General features: G+C 39.3%; 1 protein-coding gene across 3 annotated transcripts; it reads right to left on the reverse strand.

Annotated features, from left to right (window-relative positions):
- Positions 1-707: 707 nt before the first annotated feature.
- LOC122972395 (synaptogyrin-1-like) lies at positions 708-26,004 on the reverse strand. Of its 3 annotated transcripts, XR_006399742.1 has the most exons (5): positions 25,388-26,004; positions 9,039-9,276; positions 5,676-5,821; positions 5,146-5,365; positions 2,536-2,623 (listed from the first exon to the last, which is right to left on the reverse strand). XR_006399742.1 is itself a non-coding variant. In XM_044339465.1 (4 exons), exons 1-4 carry the CDS (start codon positions 25,487-25,489, stop codon positions 2,408-2,410), a joined length of 702 nt encoding a protein of 233 aa, XP_044195400.1. In that variant the 5' UTR covers positions 25,490-26,004; the 3' UTR covers positions 708-2,407. The 3 variants fall into 3 exon arrangements, 2 of the variants coding, with proteins under 2 accessions (XP_044195400.1, XP_044195410.1); XM_044339465.1 differs by lacking the exon at positions 5,146-5,365 and having other exon boundaries at positions 708-2,623; XM_044339475.1 differs by lacking the exon at positions 2,536-2,623 and having other exon boundaries at positions 4,704-5,365.
- Between the last annotated feature and the right edge of the window lie 886 nt (positions 26,005-26,890).

The following is a 26,890-nucleotide window of genomic DNA, read 5'->3' on the forward strand; positions in this document are numbered from 1 at the left end:
TAATACCTTATTGAAAAGCCTCACTCACTTTTGCACTCCAACCTTTTCATATTTGAAAACTCTGGCAGTGGAGTTAGCATACGCAATCAGAAGGGATTTACAAACATGTCTTATTATAAAAAATACCAACTTTCTTATAAGGCGGAGAAAAAAACCTTTTCTTATTATATATACAATACTATTATAATATATGAGTGTAGGGACATGTCTTGCCAGTGGAGGGAGACATGCACCACATTTCTATATTTTACTGCAGCCTGTTTAGTATCACTACTGGACTTCAAACACATGAGTCTGTATCTGCAGTATTTTTGTTCCTTGACACTTTTTTGTATGTATAGGACACATATATAGGATCCTGTTTAAAAAATTCAGTTTTACTGATGCAAAAATAAACTACATACATATTTCTTTAATAAGAAAATACATGAGGCATTTTCGGTTTATGGCATGACACTGACATAAAGGCCAACCACTGCTCATGCCCGGCTGTTGGCTGCTGTTGTTTGATTATGTAAGGTGGTATGGCAGATACATTACCTCCCACACACCAGTGTAAACTAAGAAGCCAAAAGTTGATCATAAATTTCTAAATTTTTCAGCACCTCTATGGAGTATTGGTAGTTTTTTTTTTTTTTTAAATCATAAAAACAGAAGGCAGTGAGAATGTGACAATAAAATACAAAAAATCCCAGACCACACATTCATATCTTTATCAGTATTTTCTTTATTTTTATTGGTTAAAATCGAACACATCAAAAACATAGATTTGTACACAATCTTTTTCTTAAATCTTACTTTGCTTTTTGAACGGATTTCACAGAGGAACATCACACGTTTCTACGTCTACACGGATAATACAGTATAAAGTATATATGTGCATATATACTTTGATAATTTGGTCACATTTTTGTTGCTGTATTTGTTTATAATTAGTATTATTATCCCAAAATAAAAGCATCTCCTTACCCTGAAAGCAACATAAAGGATGAGGCATGGTGATGACCTCACCATATATCTTATCACAATAACACTCAACAGACCATAGATCTTTCTTTTGTCTTTTCTTTTTTATACAGAACTAGCATAATGCCCTAAAATAAAGCATAATTTTTTTTTTCAAACACTCTAATATACTGAATTATAGATTTACATATATTTATAGAGAGATAGATATACTTTATTCTTTCAGAAAATGAAGCAATGCATGTACATAAATCCTCAGGATGTTCATGGTTGCCTCATCTATAGATTTGTTGAAAACAAGTGAAAAACACAATAGATAAATAACCTGCAGTTCTTCAGTGAAGTGAGTTCTCTGTCTGTAGGCCTGCCGACTTGAAACTGAAACTTTTGTGTAATTTGGGTTGCTCAACGATGATGACAAATGCTTGGTTTTGTTCGGAGTTTTTACGTGTTTAAAGACAAAAACAAAACAATTAGCCATACTTTTGTCCAAAAGATGCCGAAAGAGAACTGTGATACTGTGCGTATTGGATATATGTTGCCCTGTGTTCATTGGATTTTGCTTGGCAGTCAGCACTAAGGCAACAATCGAGGGAAGAAAAAGCGGGTTCTTCTGGAAAACAAGAAAACACACACCGCCCCACACCCACACATAAAAAAACCCCAAAGGAGACCTTTCAACACACACAAACACACAAACGGTTGAGGGGATTAGTTGCCAGTTATAGCACTGTTGCTTGTTTGTCTGCGCTGATATCCTGTAATGCACCTCTAAGGAGATTCGTCAGCAGAAACTCGTGTTGTATCTGTTTGAAATCGATATGCTGTGAATGTGTGCTTGCATGTGTGTGTTTGTAGTGTGTGTGTGTGTGTGTGTTTGAGGGTGTTTCAACTAACACTGATCGCAGTCATTTTGCTGACTGACAGCAGACCTCAGAAGATGAAGGCAAAGTGGTCACGAGCACTGATCTGCTACATGGTGACCTTTTCTGCAAACTCTTGACCTCCCAATTCTTCCCGCCCAGTTTGCTCCTTAAACCCTCCCTGACACCTCCAACCAGACCCGAAGTCTGGGGTCTCTGTATCCCAAAACCCCTTCCCGTCAATCTCCAAAGCCCCCTTCTATTGTTCTAGTAGCAAGCTCATACCTTGGTGACATCTTGTCTCACTCCTAGCTGTTACCTGTCTTTCCCCAAATCTGGAAAGTTGCCCAAATTTCTGACCTAGAGATTAATTTTACCTTCATAAACAGATGACAATCAGTCCAATAACTGAAATGTCACGGGTATAAAATCTCCTATGATGACTGAAATTCTATAGGTCACATTGGCTTAAGATTACCAGCTAAATGTTGAGTGTAAATAATGATAGAAACAATTCAAACCCCACTCTAAATTAGAAACTATGGGCAACTTCACCCAGATCCTCTACCCCCAATATCTCAGTAGTCCTGGCGCTGGTAGCCTCCGGTGCCGTCGAAGGCCCCATCGCTGTTAGCCTGGCCCCCTCCTCCCCCTGGGCTCTCCAGGTCGTCCCCACCGAAGGAGGTGTAGGGGGCTCCGGCTGCGTCCTGGCTGGGGTCCGTGTATTCCTGGGAGAAGAGGGCTGAGTCGGCCCCCAGCTTGTACCTCTGGAAACCCAGGAAGGACTGGCCCGCCTTGGGGATGGAGAGGATAGATCATCGGGGATGTGGGGGGACAGGAAGAGGATGCATAGATGGATGAATGGCGTGAAGATAGATGTTGAAGCAGAGATGTAATAGTGTTACAGCAGAGGTTTTGGGAGAAGAGAGAGAAGGAAACATTGATTAGTTTGCTGGAAAGCTTGTGAAGCTTATTAGATAATTTGAGGGAGTCATTTAGTTAGTCAGAGCAAGTTAGTTCCAAGGCGGTAGTATAAAAAAAGGCAATTTCATCCATTGTTTGGCTCCATAAAGAGAAACACCACCTCAGCATCACTGGGACAGGTACAGTGCAATGAAACAGAGTCTGTGTGCATTATTAAACAGCTGAGGCTTTCACTTTTGTAGATAATTAGAGATGTTTCAAGACAACAGGGGATAAAAGCCAGCTATACCACGGGTAGACGGAGCAAACACAGACACTCACACACAGTACAGAGAGAAAACCACAAACAGAGTTGGGGATGATTTAAGCTCTGAGTGCTGAAAGGTTTCAGGAGGAGGTTTTATTTACTGTTGTGTCTCAGCTCGATCAGATGTTGCAGACACATCGACTTTAGTTGAACACTTTTGATTCTCTCAGTCTGGTACAACACTCTTCTGTCTTGTCAGTATGTCTCTACAGTCTACATTGGAAATGGACAGTTTAAGTCCATCTAATTTTCATTCAAGTTGAAGGATTGCATAAAATAAAAACAAGTCAAACTTTTTGAAAAAATGCAATTATTGTCCTTATTTGATCTTATGGACTGAACCATTTGAACTTAAATGATGCATGTTAGGTAATGGGTTTTGTCAATATGGATATGGAAGTACTCATGTAATAAAACTTATTTATGACTCAATAACGTGCACAGTTACAGGCCATAAAAATCTGATGAATGTGCAATAAAACAGTTTGATACTTCAATTAAATTATTTTAAAACTGCCTGCCTAAACTAAGCCAATGTCAAAAAGCTATAAAAACACCAAATCTACCAACTAAACTTAATAAGATAATAGAAAAAGTGAAAGCACAACTATACACAAAACTGGAAAAAATAATCTATGGTGTCAAGTGAGAGAAGATAAGGCTTTGAATGTAGTTTCATCAAAAGACAGAAATACAAAACCTTTACAACCAAATTTTAAGCAATGCACTTTGACAAATGTAGAAAAATTCATTACAAAGACTCAGAGTTTTACATTTTAAACAAAAACTGTTTGAAAACTCTCCCCTTGACAATTATGCCCTCTATAGCAAAAAGACAGTACCAATCATTCTGTAAACCTTCACGCTAATGATGAGAGAACGGAGTGGTAGCCTATCCTCTAAACTGAGACAAACTTGTATAAGGGCACCAGATTTGATGATGAAGTCACAGCCGGGCAGAATGTGCACCTGTCCTACACCTAGTTATCTCAGTAGCAAATTGCCGACATGTCTGATCTTAATATGAAGTAAAAAACTGGCCAAATATCCAAACAGAAAACCACATGGTAGATGGAGAACACAGAAGGTTCTGTGAGTAAACATCTTAGAATTTAAAGGATTTTCTATATTTTTCTTACTGTCAACAAATCTCATGTGCTGAGCTGAACTAACAATGACTTGATCCTACTTACAGTACGAGTATTGTGTGCATCCAAAGCCTGATATATCTTATTCCTCTGTGCTGTAGACCTCTGTTGTTGTCTAAAAACTATTAAAAATATGTCAATGAGCCACACTGCTGCACTGGGAGACAAGTTCCTTCACCACAAAAATGATGGTCACATTCATTTGTTTAGAAAAGGCTCCAAAGACTAACAACAGAGATCATGTTTTAAGTCTTTGGAGAAGTAATTCCCTGTGAAAGCAGACAATACTGTACAATGTACAGTCAAGAGGTTGTGATATGAAGCACAACAAGTGCAGTGGTGTGGCACATTGATGTGTTTTTAATAGTTTTTGGACAACAGCGGAGGTCTACGGCACAGGGGAATCAGATATATCAGGATTTGGATACATATACTTGTAAGTAGATCAATTCATTGTTGGTTTGGCTCTGCACATGAGATTTGTTGACAATGAGATGAATACAGAAAATCAACAGTCTTATCCTTTAATAGCCAAATATATCCCAAGAAACATTCAGTTTGTAAGCTTTTCTTAAGCTTTTGACCTCTGTTTTTATCAAAATTTAATAAGACATCTACATAAATATGTAACATTAGTTTCTGGTTAGAAGCATTTTAAAATTCCAGTGGGCAGGGAGCTTTCATTCCAACATGGATTACAGGTATTCAAATATGTGTTTAAGGCCAGAGATCTCAGCATTTGGCAATGTAATTGTTGAGTCATAGATATTGATTCAGCCATTGAATAAACCCACCTGCACATACATTATCATCATAATCTGCTTGGATCATGAAATAAGTTATTTAACTACAGCAGGCAAAAACATTGAGCTACATTTTACTGGCAACATTGATGGTACAACTGTTATTCTTACTGCTGCCTTACAAATACACTCACTTCCAGCAATATCGATGTTAAGGGTGCCCTTAAACAAGTGCAGTCACAGTCACGTAACAGGAGTATGATGAACCAATTGCAGAGGGTTAATGCAGAAGGGGCATGAGAAAGAGAAGAGTCAGACAAGAGGTTGATGAGGCTGAGGGGGGAACAGCTTGGTGTATTCCTCTTCAAACGACACATTCTTTAACTTCTCCATAGAAAAAAGAGTCTGGGCGCCCTGTTGGAACAATATCCATACACTCATGAGTTCACATGTACACAAATAAAAATGAAAATGTTCACACGCAACCACACACTAACCAAAAGGAAAATGGGGGAAGGGAAGGTAGTCAAGGAATACACGTTTATATAGCTCATTGGCTATATTGGCAAGTAAAGGAGGAAATAGACCATGATCCACAATTTTGGAGTGTTTTGTACCTCATCCATAGCACCATACCAACTTTTAAATGAACACATCCACCTTATGGAAGGTGTTACATGATGTTTTATTTTAGTGTGGACCAATGAGTAGTGGATGTCCTTACCCAGGTGAAGATGGAGAAGAAGGAGAAGGTGATAGCTGCTCGGGCAGCGTCTCCTCCCTCCCTTAGTGGGTTGTCGTCATGCTTGGTCACCTGCCACTGGTTGGCCAAGAAACAGAAACCCACAAACCACATGAAGGACCAGAATGCTGGAAAGAGACACAGTGGGAAAATAATTAAAATTATTATAATAAAATAATAATAATAATAATAATAATAATAGTAATAACTGAATTATAGAGGACCATGTTTGTACTAAATGAAACAAACAACAAAGTAAGAATCAATTAACACAGATTTGAAGCCACCAGTTTCAAATTGGATTACATGTGCCCATGTTTGCACTGACAATAATTAGCAGCCAAATTGCTAATTCTGTTTAGTACAATTGCCTGTACTAAACAGGAGAAAGCTATTGCACAACCAGTATTTGGTTTTAGAGGTTTTTTTTCTGAATTCATCTGAATCGCATATATTGTAAAGCTCTCTGAGAAAAGTTTGATTTTGGGCTACATATACAGACGGGTGACAAATGAAAGGAAAAACTAACATAAAGTGTCTTAGTAAGGTGTTGAGCCACCATGTGCCACCAGAGCAGCTTCAATGTGCCTTGGCATTGATTCTACAGGCCTCTGGAACTCTACTGGAGGGATGAACACCTTTCTTCAAAAAGATATTCCCTCATTTGGTGTTTTGATGATGGTGTTGGAGAGCTCTGTCTAACACGTTGGTCCAAAATCTCCAATAGGTGTTCAACTGGGTTGAAATTTGGTGACTGCGAAGGCCATAGCATATGATTCACATCATTTTCATACACAAAACCATTCAGTGACCCCTTGCGTCCTGTGAATTGGGGCATTGTCATTCTGGAGGAGACCACTCCCATCAGGATAGAAATGTTTCATCATAGGATAAAGTTGATCACTCAGAACAACTTTTGTATTGATTTGCAGTGACCCTTCCCTCTAAGTGGACAAGTTGACCCAAACCATGCCAGCAAAATGCCCCCTGCATAACAGAACCACCAGATCCCCTCACTGTAGGGGTCAAGCATTCAGACCTGTACCGGGTTTTCCTTTAATTTGTCACCTGTCTGTATATAATATTGCTTGACACTAACAATAGGAAAGACAGGGCAGGAAAGCTAAACTGCTATAGTTTGAGGTCTAGAGTGGGAAATAAAATTGTATATCATCAAAATAACAATGAAGAATATTGTAGAGACTATCAAATGAAAACATCAGGGGGCCTAGGCTTGACCCCTGTGGAACGCCATAAGTATAATGAGTAGACAATCACCAGGAAATACCCACAAAACCTCCTGCTAGCTGGTTGCAACCAGTGGAAGACATATCATATTAAGGGAACTCAAACATCATCCCATCACATGTACTGCAGTTGGAACTGTGACAGAGAGGAAGACTGAAGATAAGGTTAAATCAGAAACATCCAGGTGTACCAGTCGTTTCCTCGCTTCAGTATGGCACAGAGCATCTCATATTACAATATAGATATGGTGGTATGAAGAGAAAGAGACAGAGTGTGTGAGTAATAAAAACAGGGAAGGAGAATATTTGTCTGTGACAGGAATGGCCTCATTAACCAACTCAACACTTGACTATGTTGTCATCACGTCCAAGTTCACTGCAGAAGCAGTGCAGCTGAGAAGGAAGCCATTGTCAGAGGCACCAAAGCACAATGTTCCTGAGGCTTGTTAGTGGCACAGGAGTACTCCTTCCCCCTGTTATTCGTCTCTAACACCTCCTCTTCTTTAGTTGAGTTTATAACCAAACTACAATTCTCCGAAATGTCATTTTTTTACAGTTTGAAAAGACTGCTCATATTTTCTACGAGAGTGGGGTATTGATTAGCTGTAAAAATTTGTACATAAAAAAGAAAATAAAAAATGCTCTCCAATTCTTATAACCTACAGTAGAATAACTTCCAAAGTACTGCAGCTTAAACTTGAAAATCACGACGATAATGGACTAGACAGCATTTGGGCTTCATCTTGTTCTACATGTAACAAGTTAAAACTGATGGACACAATGTTCAGTAGTCAGTATATTTATACAACATTGCAGTTCTGAATTCCTTACAAAGACACTAAAAGAAAGAAAAAATTAAATGAGTAAGGTCAGTACTTAATATTACTCTACTACTGGTGGGTGTAACTCTTTTAGCACACTGATCGTGCTTCTCTCTTTTCGCCTTTCCATCTTTCTGATTGATACAGCAGGGAGTGATTGCTACCAGTTTTTGATTAGGTCATGTTACGGCCTCCTACCGAGTCTCAGACTTTGTCGGGAACAGGAAAGCCCACTGTACCTGCAGCTGCTGTAATATAATCCCCAAATGGTGTTTTATCACAGGAAATGTGTATAGTTATCTGTATGTAATTCAAAGCATAATGGCTGAGATATTACCTAGTCCAGGCCTCATGGTCATTCTGAGACCTGAGTTCAAACATGACCGATAAAGCCCAAGAAAGAAAATGAATAAATTCAATAATTTATTCTTATGTAATCGTATTTTTAAATCATCCATATTTAATTTCAGTTGAATGTATTCATTCATCTGGACTCTATGGAGCATTGCCGTCTTGTGAGTCCTGCAGTCCATCTCTATAGACAAGCTATAGCGCTAAATAGAGATCTCTCAAAACCTTATGAACAAATTTCCATGAAATGAGTGAGGCCTTGGGCTACTGACTGACTGATGAGATTTGGTTGGCGTGCTAATCTTGGGGGCACATTTGCATGGGCAAGAAATCTATTTCTGTAACTCGTCTGTAACATAGCAATGAGTGTTACAGCAATCTGGAAACTCCATTGGTATGACATGTGCTCTCTGATTGCCTTGTAGTAATTAACTTTATTAGCCTTAAGTGTTATTGACCTACAAGCTGTTCAGCACTTTGTAATTCTGTTTTCAAAGGGCTATAGAACTTGAAAACGTATTTCTCCCCGCTCACTTGTATCAATCCCCAGCTCACTCTTTAATCTGCTGTTCATGGTTCCATCGCTCTGCTCATGCTGTCTAGTCAATATTTCTCCTTACTTTAGGTTACTTAAAGTGTCCAGGGAGGTGATTTAGGAAGAAAAGATTACTGCATTGCTTGGTTGTGCACAAAAAAAGTAAAAAAAATGGTAAAATAAAAAGAAATATGTCTGATTAAAATGAGATAATAGAATTAATGTTTACCTGCATCCTCAAAATATGATAGCGTCTCCTTTATTGTGTTACTTGGCTGGTGTTCACATGTTTATTATAACATGTAACACAATTCGTTCAGTGTTAAATGTTTAAAAGTGAATCTTAGTGATCTTAAAAACAAGAGAAGATAAGTGAAGATAATGTGTTTACCTGACACCCCGATATCAGCCAGCACAGCCTTCTTGCGGTCTTTGACGCTGCTAATCTGGGGGAAATAGACATCCAGAGCCAGGAAGGCGATGCAGCAGAGGAAGGCCATGGAGCCCATAAAGACGCCATAATTACAGGCGTTCTGGTTGCGGTTGAAGATGCAGTACTCCTCTACTTCATTGGGGCGGTTGATGTAGCCCTCATTGGCGATGCAACCAAAGATCACAATGGAGAAGAGCTGCAGAGGAGAAGAGAGGAAGGGATAAGTGGAAGATGGAAAAAGCAGCGATGTGTAGCTCATGGTAGTCCTACAATCAGACCTAGACCCTTTGATAAAATAGTCCATTAAAGGAATACTTCGACATTTTGAGAAATACATGTTATTCGCTTTCTTGCTGAGAGTTATGAGAAGACTGCTACCGCTCTTTTATCTGTCTGTTAAATATGGAGCTACAGCCCGCAGCCGGTTAGCTTAGCATAACAACTGGAAACAGCTAGCCTGTCTCCAACCAAAAGCAACAAAATCCACCCACCAGGACCTGTAAAGCTCACTAATTAACACGTTTTATGTTGTTTGTGTTATTCCTAAACTGAAATGTAAAAAGGACAAATTGTGGTTTCATGGGGATGTTAGGTGCAGGATTATTTCTTGGCCAGGTACAGTGATGTTCTAAAATGTCATTGTCTTAATATCCACATCACTGTGGACGCTAGCTCTTTCCCACTGTTTCCAGTCTTTATGCTAAGCTAAAATAAGCAGCTGCTGGCTTCATACTGATCAGACAGATATGACAGTGGTATTCATCTTCTCATCCAATACTCAGCAAGAAAGCAAACTGAAACTGAACCAAAATGATAAACTATTCCTTTAATAAACAGGATATGTTTTAAGGACAGAAGGGATCTATCTTCCTTCATTTTTACTGTTACGAGCAACACACAACAGTGACGTATAACATGCGTCACATAAGAACTGCATCTATTGTTTTCTATGTAAGCCCACACACTGGCAGCATCTTGATGCACGTCAGGATAAGCAACCGTTATACTTCCCAGCTTCCAAGCTTCAGCATTTTCATCACATTCACTCCTTGAATCAGCACAAGCCAGCCAACGTATTTACTTGCTTTTGTCGTGTGTTAAGGATATCAGTTCACAGATGTCAAATGACACAATAAAGTGTACATTTCCAAACAATGTATGCTAATGTCTACCAAAAATCAAATGTCTTCATTTCAAAACATGCTACAGGACTTGCATGCATACTTGCTGGATAGTATTTTTAATATTTGAAGTAAATACTGGTGTTATTTTAATTTTTGTCTTTACAAAGACTGTGTTTGTCTGCCATTGTCCATAAATATGTGGATGGAAAGTATTTCTTTCACTAATCTGAACCCCCTGCTCAGGTTTGTGTTTTTGCACCACCACTTCACCCTGTTCTCTACTTGCATCTTTTGTACAGTAACTCATAAAAGCTCTTTACAGCCCAAAAGAATACAACCTGCCACAGCCAGATGGTATATTTAGACTGGCTGGGTAATTTTATGAATAAGAAAACACTTCAGCGTAACGCTCTCAGCCCATAATGTCACGACAACCCTGCAGGGGAGTTTTATGAATAATCCCTCATGTCAACAGTTTTGCTTAACGTGCCTCCGGGTTTTCTCTTAAAGTGTGGAGTTTGACTGTAGAAAAATGATCCTTTCTCTGCTATTCTGCCATTTAGTGTGACAGCTACTGAACAAACACAGACGTGAATTAGACATATTTACTGCAAACATTGTTGCCACTTGTGTGAATATGGACATATATATGTTTCGGAAATGTATTCAGTACATCAACTGTAATTTAAAGCATCATTTCAACTGAGGATTTTGATGCACCTAAACATCTGTAAAATTACTATTCATTACATTTTACTGTGATATGATGTTGTCCTGAGCTTATTGGTTGTATTTTCTGCCCAGAGACTACAGATGCAAATTATCTTGAAGCTAACCCTGGTGCAAATAACAATAGGAGTCCTTAACCTTTTTCACACTGTGGACACAACTGGCATAGGACCACATACTGATAACCTCGTCAATATTTTTTATAGCATCACATAATGTTCTTAACAGTAGGAGCTTTGCATACCAGCACTATACTGTATGTCTAATTAAGCTCTGATTTATACATTACATGGGTGTTTCTTCTCTATGTCACCAGAATCTGTAATTTCTTCTCTTAAATCTTGCATCTAATGCCTGGTTCTTATGATTTCTGTTTGTGGCAGTGCACTCCAAAGTTAAGCAAAAGCTAATCCACATGAAAAAATTGTGAATCTATCCTTTAAAGTCCTTCCGTGTAGGATTTGAACATTTCTGATATTGCTGATACCAAGTGGTAGTATTAAAAAAAGACACTGTTGGAGCCTTCATCCAATCCAACCTAGGAAATCTGAGAATAAAAGAGCTGAAAGCAACACATAGTCTGCACCAGTTTTCACCAGGATTGTTTCATATTTCTAGAAACAAAACTTTTTTATATACATCAACCTGGCCATGCTGCATCTGCCTATATTAACACAGTATGTCACACTAATGTATCGCCACATGTAGAGCTTCAATGATTAGCTAGAAAATGAATCGACAACTACTCTCATAATCCAATAATGGTCAATAATCTGTCCAATAATCTCTAATAAAAGTCATTTTTTTAGAGGAAATGCCAACATTTGCTGGTTGCACCTTCTCAAATGTGAAGATTTAAACTTTTATGTCGTACATGATAGTAAACTGAATATCTTTGGTTTTGGATAAAAGAATATACAGTATTTGAAGATGCCACCTTGGGCTCTAAGATGTAATAACGGACATTTTTCACATTTTATAGACAAAACAAGCGATTAATTGAGAAAATAATTGTCAAAATAATTGATAATGAAAGTAATAGTTAGTTGCAGTCGTAGCCACATGTGCACTGTACAACACTCTGCAGTCTGTGAACACACTGAGCATGTTTTAGACTTAATTTATACATCATGTAGAGTCAAACCAGTGTTAAGTGCTGATGTGGAGATTTCACACAGAATCTCATTTATGTCTTTACCATAACTGTGAATTATTCATTTTTTCATTCGCTTTACATGTAAACAGACTGTTTTATACTTTGATAGTTTCTGACATTTCTCTGCTGTATTTGTGCGGATGAATAATAAAACTTTGAACTGTTCTATAATCATATTTTCAGTATTTATCACTAAATATTTGTTTGAAGACTTTGTTAAATGGACTAAATGATGACTTAGACTTATAGCTGAGTTTGTTAAAGAAAGGAGACCATTGTTTTTGACACAATAACTATGGCTGTAGCTGCTCCTGCTTTTAATTCATCAGGTGTCATTACACCGTCCTCTTAGCCATATGAAATCCTTCTCAAAGCAAGTCTTTAATTTAAAAAATGCGTGGCGGCGAGTTGAAATTTAACGCTGATTTTCTTAATTGCTGGAACGTGCCGGAGAGGACGAGAAGAGAGAGAAGACGACAGCGACAAAATGGAGTCAATCGGAAGAGCAGGTTACTATGACGAGCATCTGATCCCTCGCTCCTCTACGTCCCTCCGCATTTCTCTGCTTTCCTGCGCCCTTTCATCCTCTCTCTCTCTCTCTCCTTTCTCCTTTCGTTCTACTCTCCTCTCTGTCTGCCTTCGCCTGGAGGACTGGAGATACAAAAGGCTACAAAATGGAGTCAATAACAGGAGTAGGTTACTAAGATACCATCTAATCCTCCTCTCTCCTCTCCTCTCCGAACAGGGGTGAGCATCCAATAAGAAACACCCCTTTCCGAGGCCAGAAATATGAGACCACACACGCACGCATGCAAACACCCACAGTGTTAGTATTCTCTACCCTGCAGTGCAGTGTAGCAGTCTACTTTGTACTTCAGTTGATAACAGAGGATCAGACAACTCCATCCAACTGACAAACCCTCAGACCAAACCTCCAGGGAGCTGGTTCGGTCTGGATAAGACAGAGGCTGAGTGTGTTTATGTTTGTCTGCAGTATGTATGTGTGTGTGTGTGGATTTTGCGGCGGTGGTGAGTGATGGATTCTGAATGTGTGTGTGTGTGTGTGTGATTGAGAAAGAGAAAGCTGAAGTGAACCTTGGGTTGGTGGATAGTTTACCCAGCTGTTGTGTCTGTGTTTGTGTGATAAATGACAGCGATACAAAAGGAGAGCACACAACAGACTGCACTTTCACTGACAAGCCCTGACCATGGATGCCAACAACCGGGGCGGAAGGAGACAGCAGGGATGTCAGTCATGATGAGGATTACAGCACAGTTTTTTTTTTTTTTTTTTTTTTTTTTTTACACTTCAACTCTTCTTTCTTTATCTGCTTTCAAGCCAGTCATCGTCTTTCCGCTGTCTGCTTCACGCTCGGGGGAAACTACATTTTTCACTGCCAACACACAATGCTCAAAAATCTGAAGCCGAAACGGAATATAAGTCTGTTAAATTTACTTGAGACAGAGTTCATTATTTGGAGACTGAGGTTACTGAGATACACTCCGTTTGGCCGTGTGTGAGGGGAAAAAGTTGCGTAGTCACCTTGCTTTGATGTTGTATCATTCTTTGAGGGAACTCCCCACTGTCCATGTCCTGTTTTATCCCAGTGCTGTCCCAGTTTACAGCTGTTTGTTCCTGTATTCCTACCATTAAGCTTTTTTTGAGAAAAGGTAGATCTTATAAGCCTGTAACGAGATGAACCAATCAAAAGAAATGTTAACAGTTAGCTTTTAATCATATCTTGTGGTCTTCATTTAACATTTAAGTTCCAAACTTTGATCGCATGATGCCCACTGAGCGATCTCTATGACAACTGAGCAAACTAAGTCTGCAGAGGAAGATCATGAGATGCAGTTGAAAGCTCTGAATGTGCTGGAGAGGTTGAGAGGAGAGACGGCGCCAAAATAAGAAGCGTGGGAAGTACTGTTTTGCACCAAACTTAATTTAACTTCTCTACTTGACTTACTTGTCTTTTGGATAATGACTTCAAATGTGCTTATGCCGAGCAAACTTTCCACTCTGTTGAGGGAAATAATTGACCTTCACATCAAGTCATTGACTTGATGTATTAAAAATGCAAAACGGTGATTAAAAAATACTTTTTGTCAGTTTTGTCGTTCACGTCTGCTTAGCCTTCAGCAATGTCTCTCTAAATGCAGGGCGGGAGCAGTGACGGTGAGGTTTGACGGCTGGAAATCTTACTACCTGATGAAGTAATCCTTAAGTCACACAACCAGCGATAGTACAAGTGACTCAGTATACCATGATACAATATATTATGGTCATTTTGTGCTACAAGGCTGTAAAAACATTGCTTCATTTCCATTTTGAAGGTAGATTAAATGGAGCTCTTTAGCATTCTACAGCACGTAGAGAGGAAACATGAGCTGGCATTTGGCGTCTGTGTCTCGATGGCGAACTGGAGCAGTTTGTTAGCGAGCATGCCCTCCCTCCATCCCCTCTCTGCCTCTCTGCTCCCTGGACCGTCTTTAGCCTCATGCACACCTCTCTCCGTGGAACGAAGGATGTGTTGTGATGCGGGGAGGAGGTTAGGAATACCTAACCCCCCCCCCCCCCCCCCCCACCCCCACCCCACCTTCAAACCTGCAACCTTTTTCATTACGGAGCGAGAGATGATGAAGGAGGGAGGAAGAGATGGAGGGATTGCGGAGGGAAGCGTTGGGGGCAGAAGGGGTATGGAGGCGGTGCTATTTTTAGAGCAGCTGCATCATCGCTCCCTCCCCTCCTTCCTCCCTCCCCCCCCCTCCCTCCCCCCTCATCTTCTCTCATCTCTCCTTGTTACTGGCCCTGCCTCTGCCCACGAGCATTCTTGAGAAAAATGAGCACACTTCAACACACACACATTTAACCATATAGCTCAAACACACACGCACTTTGTCCACTGCTTTACATGCATGGCTTCCTTTAAGATTCAGGTCAGAAAACATAAAGTCACACACATACACACACACACACACGCACAGTCAATCACATGATGTTGGATGTTAGAATGGTATACATGAATAGAAAAGTCACATAAAAAAACCTATGCTAAAAACATACAGAGAAGAACAGTAGTCTGTGTTTTTATTTGCCTCTTTAGAAACTATTTCTTGCTTTCAGCTTGTGCTTCCTCACTTACAACAAACAGTCATTTCCTCACAGCTGGTGAGGAATTGTTCTGTCTTATACATATTAGTACACTGGTGGAAGTTGCTCAGGATATCAGATTATAAAGATATACATCACAAAAGCACTGTAAAACATTGAGGTGTGCTTAAGTAACCAGGGTAAGCTAATCATAACAGGGGATTATATCTAAGTAATAAAGATGTTTAAGAATGTCTTAAGGTTTTAGATTTATAACGATGTTCTGTGTCCTCAAACAGATGTCCCAAACTCATTTTACAGATACCTGAAAACCCAGAAATGAGTCTCAAACCCTACAGAGTGAACCAGACAACACAAAAAACTCTCTGTATCCCTCTTGTTTTTCTCTCATTGTACAAATAAGCACACTAATGCACTTTCACTTACGCACACCCGCACGTCCACTGTCCGTGATTACATTTCGTGCATTACAGCAAATTTAAAACTTATATTTATGTCCCGTGTAATTGAATGGATCTTGTTATTTTTAGTAATGGGAGGATCAAGTTGTCAAACTAACTCAATTCAGTTGATTCTTTTGACAGCGGCAACCTGCTTCACAGCGATTGATTTGATTCCTTTGATTGGCTATTAGAAATGCGCCGCACAGAGAACGCAACCTTCATTTAACCCGACAGACATGATAGATCCAATAACTGAATGAAAGTAGTTTAACTAAAAACAGCACAAAATATATCACTGTATGCCTTCTTTTAATGTCAATATTAATAATGATGATAATAATGCTGATCCAGCATGTTTGGTTAACAGATTAAAAAGATTTAAAAAAGCATATATTAATGCTTGAGAATGCATTTATAATAAATGTGGTGTATGGCACGTCATTGCCTACTGCAATTATTGACCCATTATAAAATTGCACATTTTTTATTATTAGCAGGACAATAACTAACTAAACAATAAATAACTTGCTAGATGCTAATGCTAACTTGGCTTAGTAAATTTGATATTTTCACAAGGCTAATGCATATTTTGTTATAAATCAGTATCATTTTGGTTCTTTATAGTTTGCTTTAGAGCTAGACCAATAAATAAGCAAAGCTGTTATACTGATACCAGCTTGTTGAAGTTATACTGGTATTGGTATTTATACTAAATGTGATGTATGGCATGCCATTGCCTACTGCAATTACTGACCCATTATAAAATTGTACATTTTTTATTATTAGCAGGACAATAACTAACTAAATAATAAATATCTTGTCATTATCTGAAGATGCTAATGCTAACTTGCAGTGGTTCTTTATAGTTTGCTTTAGAGCTAGACCAATAAATAAGCAAAGCTGTTATATTGATACCAACTTGTTGCAGTTATACTGGTATTGTTGTATATTTCAGCCAATAAGTAGATGATAAGTAGACAAGAAACTGCAGTATAGAAATGCTTAAAATATATTTGGAATCATTTAAAAACTGTGTCGCAGGCAAATAGTTTATCCACCAGAGAGTACTGTTGTTTATTTTCTAACTGTATATTAGTACATATCTTGAAATCTTTAAAAAAAAAATCCAGTATCAGTCAATTTGGCATCATACTGTGAACTATATACTGTAGTCAACAGCCACTGCTGAACACGGAGGTCTGTTTATCTCACTGTTTTTGATTTGGATACAGTAGCGAGTCAGTCACTTTCTCTAACAAGGACAACAGGACCTGCAGGGCCACTAGACTTTAGTGGTGTAACAATTTTTTTTTTTTCTGATGCTCCCCTGAGAAACTCCACTGGGAAATAAACTCACCACTAGGGAGTTTTTTTTTTTTTTTCTGTGTGCCTCTATTTCCCACAGCCTTACTTATTCTCTGTCTGTTGCAGTGACACATACAAACACCAGACACACACACACACACACACACACACTCCCACACACACACACAAATGTTCTTACTTGAAATAAGGATTGGTTTTGGCATGACCTAATTTGCTGGATTTGAAAACGCACACCGTCTTCAGGGTCACAATTATATTTACTGTCACATGGAAGGGAGCAGATTGAATTACTGAGCTTTTTCTCCAGCTGCCAGCAGAAATTCAGCTGGGTTTGCGACGGCTGAAGCTGAAGCGTGTCCTTCACATGCACATCAAATACAATATCGCTAGGAGATACGGCTTTTTTTTTTTTTTTTTTAAACATTGCATTGCCGTTTTGGGATACAAACGAGCACTTTAACGACAGGGTTAGAGGTCAGGGGCGGGAAAATGATGCCTTAAGCCAGATAATGTTTGGTTCTTAAAAGTATTCAAAACCTTTGACTTTTGCACAAATTGGACATTTTTGGAGTACTCATGAATGTTTCTCTCCTACTTTTCACAGTTTTCATTTTGTGCAGATAAAAACATCCACAATTATGTACCATTAACTGACTTTTAGCACTGATAAATGTGCAGCAAATGTAACACATTGAACCCAGTGCACCTAAACATTCTTAACTTGCTGCTAAGCTGCCATGAAAAGTGGAGCATGTGATATGGTTGCATATATGACTCTCCTTCATTAGGTGTGTGTGTGTGTGTGTGTGTGTGTGTGTGTGTGTGTGTGTGTGTGTGTGTGTGTGCATGGGGAGGTTCCCTCGCCCCTCTGATCCGTAGACAGATCACAAGGCTCCTGGCGGTGATGAAAGCAAGCACTGTGAGGGACACCACGTGGGTTTCTGATCTTGTGACCATCAGAGGGTCACTTACAAATTGCACATTAAGGATACTGATTGCCAGAAGTGTGTATGTGTGTGCACACTTGTGAAACTGTGTGCATGCATGCATGATCGCATGTGCTTCCTCCAGAATGTCTCTTTCTCTCCGCTACTCTTTCTCTTTTTCTACCTTACTTACTCTATATCTGCTTCTAAATTCAAATCTGAAATTCTGGCTTTTGGGTGATTGCAACATGCAACACACACACACACATATTGCAATCAGCCGTCTCAGCCACTGAGTCGGCCTAAATCATATCAGTCCAGTCTGGCTGGTTGTGAATGATTTAAAGCTGCTGTTGTGCCGGCTGAAAGGTCTTTCGGATCGTTTGTAAAGACCAGACAATTGAGCCGGCCTCATGTCACCCTGGTATTCACACACTGTACCTCACACCAAATCCAGCATTAGAAATAACCACACACACACACACAAACACACAGACCACGGCACTAGCACAGCATTTTGTCCAGATCTTTGTGGCTGCAGCCTTCATCAGAGTGTGTTCACAATCGGACAATAAACCATCCTCATAAAAAATATTGAAAAGATGAGTTAAAACTACCCAGTGAAATGAATTTCACCTTCAGTTATGAAGCAAATTAACAAATTTTCCAGTGACACTCTAAGTCCATTACGCTTCAGTATGTGGGCAGAATAAAGCAGATTGCTGCACTAATATTGAGAAAATACATGTGGTTGTAGGAAAAAAACATGTTTTTTGCTTGTGGCAAAAAGCAAAATAACCTGAAACCATTGGCAGATTCTTCAGTTTACTTTAAAAAAGTAAGGAAGATTCAGATCTTGCAGTGTAATTTTAGTGCACATGTGTAATCTTAAGATTGAGTCCAGAAAAGTAAGTTTTATGTTAAGGCTCAGCGATGAAAAACATTTGGTTAAAGGTACACACCCTGGCTGTATTTGATACGCATCAGTCGACATGCTAGCAAACACCAGACACATCATGCAGACAGAAGTAGAAGTCAGGCTACAGTAACCAAGTTGGTCCAATTCAGTGAGCAAACGTGTTAAATTTGTAACTTTTTCTACATTTGTGTCATGTGTCAACCTTGGGAAATAGGACAGTAGTACATGCACCATTCAAACTGCTAACATCCTTTCTTTCAAATGTTCTAATGTCAAGCCGCACTACAACTAAAACAACATTATAGAATACAGCAAAAGAAAATTTGTGAATTGTAATGTTTTGTTTTTCACTTGTGGTCCTGATCTACAGTAATTACTAATCTTGCACTCCATAGTTCCTTGTGGATTTGAAGCTCATTGTAAGTCGCTATAGATATTAGCATCAGCTAAATGCAAAAATGCTAAATGATGAACTAAAAACAATCTCAGAGGAAAAGACCTCCTCCACAAAGTGTTATGATACAATAAATGCCAGGAGACTGTAGATAACAGACGAGTCCAGCCAAATTGGAACACTAGATATTTGTATTTGAGCTACAAAACAACAGAGAACAACTGCAGTGAATGATTAGTGAAACCGGATAGATGTGATAAAGTGAAGTGACGTTCACTACAAGTCAACAGTGAGTTGGCTGGACTCTCGAATAACACAGGATCACTGCTGGAGGATATAATATACTGTGTGTATGTGTGTGAGGGGGCGTGTGTGTGTGTGTGGGTTTATTGTCTGCTGCAATGTATTGGTCTGGACTGGGGATACCTGATTGCTGCTATCACCATGGCAGCAGCTGCTCATGTAATACGAGAGAGAGGAAGAGAGAGAGAGAGAGAGAGAGAGAGGAGACCTTGTCAAAGTACAATTCAAGGAGAGACACTGCAGTAGCAAGGGTACACAATGAGACAGACAGACACAATCACAAGTCCGGGACACACTAAGATCCACACTCTGTTCTACACACTCACTCATTCACACAAACTCTGCTCTCCCTTTTATCTCTGACCTTTACCGTTCGAATCTGGATGGCAATCAGTGAGAACGTGATCAGATGAGTCCAGAAAACAAGGTTGTGTTGCTGTAAGGAAACAGATGGTTCCTCAATCTTGTAAAGCCGAGCATAACAGAATCAAGTATGGGTGGAACTGCAATCTGGACTAAGTTACAACTCCATGTGTTTTATGACAGGTCCAACATGCCAACCCCCTCTTCCTTTACGTCCTAGTTTCCTGTTTGTCTCTACGGTAAACTGTCGAATGAAAGCAAAAACAAAAATCACACAATGACAGCAATTTTAGTTCAGTTCACATCTTTAGTGTTTAGTTTACTGAGTTTAGTTAAAAGGGCAGGTAGTATACACATACAGTGCAATAAAAGCAAGAAAACAACAATAAGAACAGGGATAAGATAAAGTTCATGCTGTATTAGAATTAGGAACGCTTATTTCCCATAGGATAAATGATAACTTGAACATGTTGCATCAAATGTTTGGAAACCTGTATCTTTGATCAGAAGAAAGAATGTCAATTTCCACAATAATTGTCACTTCGTGTTATTAATTGTGGATGTTCCATCAATCCTAGCAGACCAAAGCAGCGGTCGTGCATTTTCAAGCCCAAGTCAAATATTTTTACATCACATCTAACGATCTGCAGCCTACACTGCTGTGTTTTAGGAAATCTGAATATATTATTCACACTGTTCTAGGTGTGCAAAGTTTTTTGTATTTATTTCTGTGTGGTACAAAACAATACACGACCACAATACCTTTAAACTGCACTTTGACAATGCATTTGACTGCAATGACGATGTAACACTGACAGACAATGATGGAGACTTGAGTGATGTTCAAGCAAGTTTCAAGAGGCTGCAAATAGATTTACATATAAAAATCAAACCGGTTTACTTGGAACTGTAGGAAAACCAGTAAGCATATATTTGAAGATGGTCAAATAGTTAAAGGGAAATTTCACCACGTTTTATGTGAATGTCCAATCAGTGTTGATGGTAAATGTAGTCAATTGAAGCAATAAATTCATCAGTGTGTGCTGACCAAGAAAGCTGAGCAGTGCCTACATGTACCAGGATGCATTGCGCGCAAGCTTCTGGTGCCCAACCTCTGTAAAACACTGTAAAACGCATCCTCATCCATAAGATCCACTGCATTCATATTTTGGGATGCCATTTTGCTGTTGGAAATGTAGCTAATTAGCAATACAAGCGAAGAGAGCGATGAAGTTTTGTTTTTGAGCAGAGCATGCCCCCAGGCTACCCAGAGGCTAGAGACTAGAAATCCAAGCTGAAATAGCCTGTATTTCTTCCATGCCCCCAACTACATCACTGTACACATCAAATGAGAGACATCGGCAATAACTGCAGGTGTTTTTCACACTATATCCTTAATTCAGATGGCTAGAAATAAGGTTGGAAATTGGTGAAATGGTCCTTTAAGGAGCTAAAACTTGTAAACACCAGCATAGTAATTCAAATGTTGCCTGTATTTACAAGAAGAGAAAGATGTGGTGGCGGTGAGCTCTGAAGGTCCGTGAGTGTCTCTTTCCAACGCTTCTCATGCTCACCGATCGGCACCTGCAACCACCAGTCCCTCAATCCGCTGCACCCGCCAACCTGCGCTGCCAGCATCTGTCGTGAGAGCTGCAGGCCTCTACTCATCCAGGCCGTGGCTAGCTGAGGTGGGACTTTTCTATGTCAGATTTACAGGAGTCCAAATTAGTATACAAGCCTTGTAAACTAGAATTACAGGTTTATATGCTTCTAATCAAGCAGTGCAAACCTTAATGAGCAAAAGCACAGATGTTCAACAAACTGAACATTACCACCGTCCTTATGCCAGAACAACAAGCTCAGTAGATGTGATCACATACTTTGCTTTATACTGTACTTAAGAGTATTTGTCTGGGCGAGGTTTACCACACAAGACAATAAAATCTATCCCTACCGCAGTATGTCGACCAATCAGTGAAGAGTTTAGGGAGTTACTAACACTGACCAGACAAATACCAAAATGTATTAGCAACCCTGACTGACAGAAAGTTGGTTTTTACTCTAGATTCATTTGTAAATGTTTAATGCAAAAATACAGAACACGACTACTGCAAGCACACAAAGCAACTTGCATCTAAGTTTCAAACCCCGTGTCTGAATTCTGACATGTAGACGCTAACAAACTATTTGCGTGTGTGTCTTCCTGTTTTGCACGGAGCCGACAGAATGTGCTGCATTGCAGTGTTGCTAATATCAGACGGTTACTCACCAATTACAGAACTTCCTGACCTCTGAAATGCTAAACACCATAGCAACTAAATATAAAATGTTAACCCACGTTACTTATGTACGAACGTTCAGAACAGCAGTTCCTAAATACGCATTTGACTTTATAAGCTTGCAGGTAATCAGTCTGTGAGTCATATTTCTTATTGTCTGTTATGAAATATCACTAGTGTTCCTAAAAGTCAAGAATTTCCTGGGCGAGAGAGAATCCTTAGATGAACTATGTTCATGCAGGAGAATCCGTTTATCACTATCTATGTGCGCAGAGGTGGCTGCTGCAGACACATGCATACTGAAAGTGAGTGGATATTTGCTTTAACCTTCTTACTCTATCAAAGAGAACAAAAACACACATACACAGAAAATATCACTTTCTTTTCTTGGAGTGCAGCGGTGAACTTTGATCTTCACATTCACCCAGCGGGCCGACAGAAACGCTGCTTTTGGCACGCTGACTTCTGAAAGTAAAGACGCTTCTTTACCGGAAGAAAGCAGATCTAAACATGTAGCATGTTTAGCTGCATGATCATGATTTGATAAATGAAGATGTTGTCCCGGTGATAACTCTAATCCTTGAGTAGCAGCATAAATTAAGAAAGCTTCAAAAGTAATGCTCTTTTAAAAGCAGAGCCAAAGTTGAACTATGGGAGGAAAAGATGTCATCTCAACTTTGCACATCTGGTGACTCTGTTTAATTTGATTAAAAATGAATTAATAATAATAACAATGAATGAAAATAAATTCTATCATTATTATTATGAAGTCCTGCAGAAAATTCTCACACACAAACTCTTCTTCTCTCCTCCATGCATCATCAGAGACATACTGGACTGACTCCCTGAGGATGAATCACACACACACACGCATGCACGCACGCACACACACACACACACACTCATTATCACCTCCACATACAGCCCTTGTAAGAAGTGAAGAAGTGAGAGATACAGAGAGAGAACAGAGAACCCTCAACCACCATTCATAAACTGCTTTATCTATACTTTCCAAATATGGTCATGCAACGCACACACACATAAACACACACACACATTTGACACCCCCCCTCCCCCCCCTCACCAAATGTTTTAAGTGCTGATAGTTTCCACCCACACAGTCCACTGCCGTCTGGGTATTAGCACCATCACACAAAACATCACAACTCATGGCTGTTACTATGGAGACATGCTGTTGTTCTGATGACACCTAAGGGGGGGTGGGACATCAGACAAAGGCCCACAAAGTCACTCCATACCTGTGTGAGCGCACAGACTCGTCTTTTTTCTTCAGTTTACTGTATTTCTGTTAAAGCACTGAAACATTTGAATCAAAACTTTAATGCTCAACACCCTACAGACAGTGTAGTTAAAGGAAGGGAGCAATAACAGTTAGTCTATGAATCACTCAGGTAACCTCTTTCATCATCAATGAATCCTTTAATTCTTTTATCAAGCCTCAGTATGCTAATATGTTGTGATATGTAGCATTTCCGGGATGACAGCCATTCACTAAACACTATTCATATGACATACACAGTATATTATACAACAAAAAGTTTATGTCAAATGAGAGACAACATTGTTGCCTTGCATGTAGCTGTCAATCACATCATTATAATATAATATGATGTATAATATTATATAACTTATAACAATAAAACACAACCGCACAGCTCTGAGAAACCTTCATCTGATGCTTATGTAAAGTATGAAGACGTTCATGGTGCATCGAACGGCCACATGACTCTTCCTCACGACCTCTTCGGGGCACACACACAAGCTATTTTCACACTTCTTTCACATGGTTTATATTTGAATGATACAGTTCATGTTTTATGTGAACGTTATGTTTACTATCAGTCATGCTTTAGTCACAAGGGTAAGAAATTGGAACATAGTATTACAATATTACACAGTAAACTATAACTAAAAATTAAACTTTTTTGTCCTGTTGTCAATACTGAGCAACATACAGTTAACTAAGGCTTTAGTTTGGTCTATTTTTTAAAACATTTTCCACCAAAAAGCTCCCGTTACTGTTCATTATTGACTTGGGACACCATTTGAAAGTATAAATTTTTAATCTTACTGTTTTACTGCTATCATGCCAGCTAGACCATCCACATGAAACCTGCCTCTGTATCCTTTCAGCATACCTGAGGAAGTGTTATTTAAGGACATGCAGCCACAGACACAGTCCTATAAATAAGAAATAATCCCAACAGTGCAACTTCCTACTGTAGAGCAGTGAGATTGGTACCAGTGGCCTTCCTGTAACACGTTACCCGATGTAAACACTGACTTTACACATTACTCCAGAAGAAGTTTAAACATGAAAAGGTGAAATTGGACACAATAAACACCCAGCAAATAAAGTTCCTGCAGATGAACCAATTTTTCCAAATATAAATGTTCTGAGTTGTGAATCATCATGAAGTACTTCTGCAACTAGTGCGCTACAGGCCCAAAGGTTATAAACTCACTTTATGCCACTGTTAGTGGCATATAATGTGGTGTATATCCTTCTCCTATCCTTTTTAAACCACCTCTATGTCCTAAATGAAGATGATATTAGATACCAAAATGCAAATGTAGGTTATAAGATACCCAATCAAGACATTCAGTCATAAGTTCATTGTAACCTTAGTCCATTAAATGCCACATCGGAGTGGAGTGGCCACTTGGAGTTTTGGTGACTTTTGGGACTTTTGTTGCCACTTGTTTACAATCCTTCCAGGAAGTGGTGGCCTACTGTTGCTATTCCTTCTCATTAGTGCTCCTCCTCCATGGAGAAGGGAGGGTGGCCAGTTATTATGACATGGTTTTGATATGAAATCATTACTTGGTAATGAATATGTTATCAAAAGAAAAAAAAATCAGTGATTAGAACCCATTCTGGGCCTACATTAGCTCAATATAAACTCAGCATACAACATCAAACACAAATCAACACAAAACAGGAAGATTTAAAAGTGGCATTTTTGAGATGCAAGAAGGGATGAAGTCACATTATGATGCTGATGATATCGGAATTTTTATCATTTCTAACTTGGATGGGCTATCATACCTCACAACGATTAACTTACAACGAACATTATCCAAATCATTTCACATACGCAGAAGTAAATTGTGGAAATTCAGAGGTGGCCTATGCAGCTACTATTTAATCTACTACAGTACCAACAAACTTATGTTTTATTTTTCTGTCTCTCACTGGAGCAGTCACTCACCCAAGACACTATGCGGAGAATGGTCTGAGGCTGCTGGAAGAAGGTGACGGGGTCGAAGGCTCCTCCGGCTTTCCCGGCTCCGTATGCCTGCATCCCCTCCATGGTCCTCCGCCTCTCTGCGCCTCCTCTCTGGTCCTCCTCACCTCCCCGCTGCTGGCTCAAAGGCACAGGGTGTGTGGACGCACCGGGCAACCGATAAGGAAAATCCCCGAATCTGCTCCTGTTACTACTACTGCTGCTGCTGCTGCTGCGAGGATGGATGCACGTCTCTCCTGCGCTCCTTTGCGCGCACCCTGTCCGCTCCTGTTGTTGTTTCTAATTTAACCTCTAAATTCCCTGCCGTCCTCTCTCGATATCCCAGCAGAGGAAGCTGCGTGCCAGTGTTTTGGTGATGCTCTCTCAGCGCCGCACAGGAGCCGGTGGCGAATACGTGAACGCGCCTCCGTTGTCACGCCTCGGCCGGAGCGCGCCTCATCTAAACACCATTTGTACAACAACCACACAACGAGCACGCGCACGCGTTTATAAAGGGCGCGCGTTTGTTCTCACAGGATTGCCACAAGGAGTCACGCGCTTTCCCGCTTGTCTGAAGGGCTCTTTATCCAAACAGACAGCAGCCAGGGCAAGGAGGCGAAGAAAACAACGTGATACAACCACGACTTGATATTTAATACGTTTAAATAACGTTTAAAATGAGTTTAAAGAACGTTTAAATTATTATTAATAATAATAAATTTAATTTGTACTGCACTTTTCATTCGCAGAGAACCTCAAAGTGCTAGTGTTGAAAACATGTAACATAAAGAAAATAACAAGAAAAAGCCTTCCTGAATTAAAAAAAAATTCTGTTTTAAAAGATGAATTAACCCAATTAATTAATAATTAATTAAATAGCCATCTGAGGGCAGCACAGACCCTAGACTCTTTTAAAATGGCCTAAAATCCTTTTTATTTAGGAAGGCTTTTTCATCTTAACTCTTATTATATTCTTTATGTTGTGTGCTATGTTATTAACACTGCAGCACTTTGAGTTTCACTATTAATAAAAAAGTGCGGTACAAATTAGATGTATTATTATTATTATTGTTATTATTATTATTATTATTATTATTATTATTATTATTATTATTATCATTAAATTTTATCTGCGTGTTCAGGAAAGATTCTAATTATGACCCAAAACATATATCTATTTAACAATAGCAATAACAATCTGATTATAAATTTGAATAACGTTAAAACAGCAAAGAAATCTCGAGGCATGCTGAGAGCAGTGATTTGTGATGCTGGGGCAGAAATAGCGCTCTCTAGTGGTTTTACCAGGCTCTGCTTTGATAGTTACAGGTTTTCTTCGCCTTTCGGGTATGCTTATTCCCAGCTTGTGTACTATGAGATAAAATAAGATAAAAGTTATAGTTGGAGGGTTTTTCGAAAGCCAATTTTACCACAGGTGCTGTTTGATGGAGACATGCCTGTCAGACAATGCTCAGGACAAAAATACCT

The sequence above is a fragment of the Thunnus albacares genome, chromosome 3 (genome assembly GCF_914725855.1).
Source record: "Thunnus albacares chromosome 3, fThuAlb1.1, whole genome shotgun sequence".
In the NCBI taxonomy this organism is placed as follows: Eukaryota; Metazoa; Chordata; class Actinopteri; order Scombriformes; family Scombridae; genus Thunnus; species Thunnus albacares.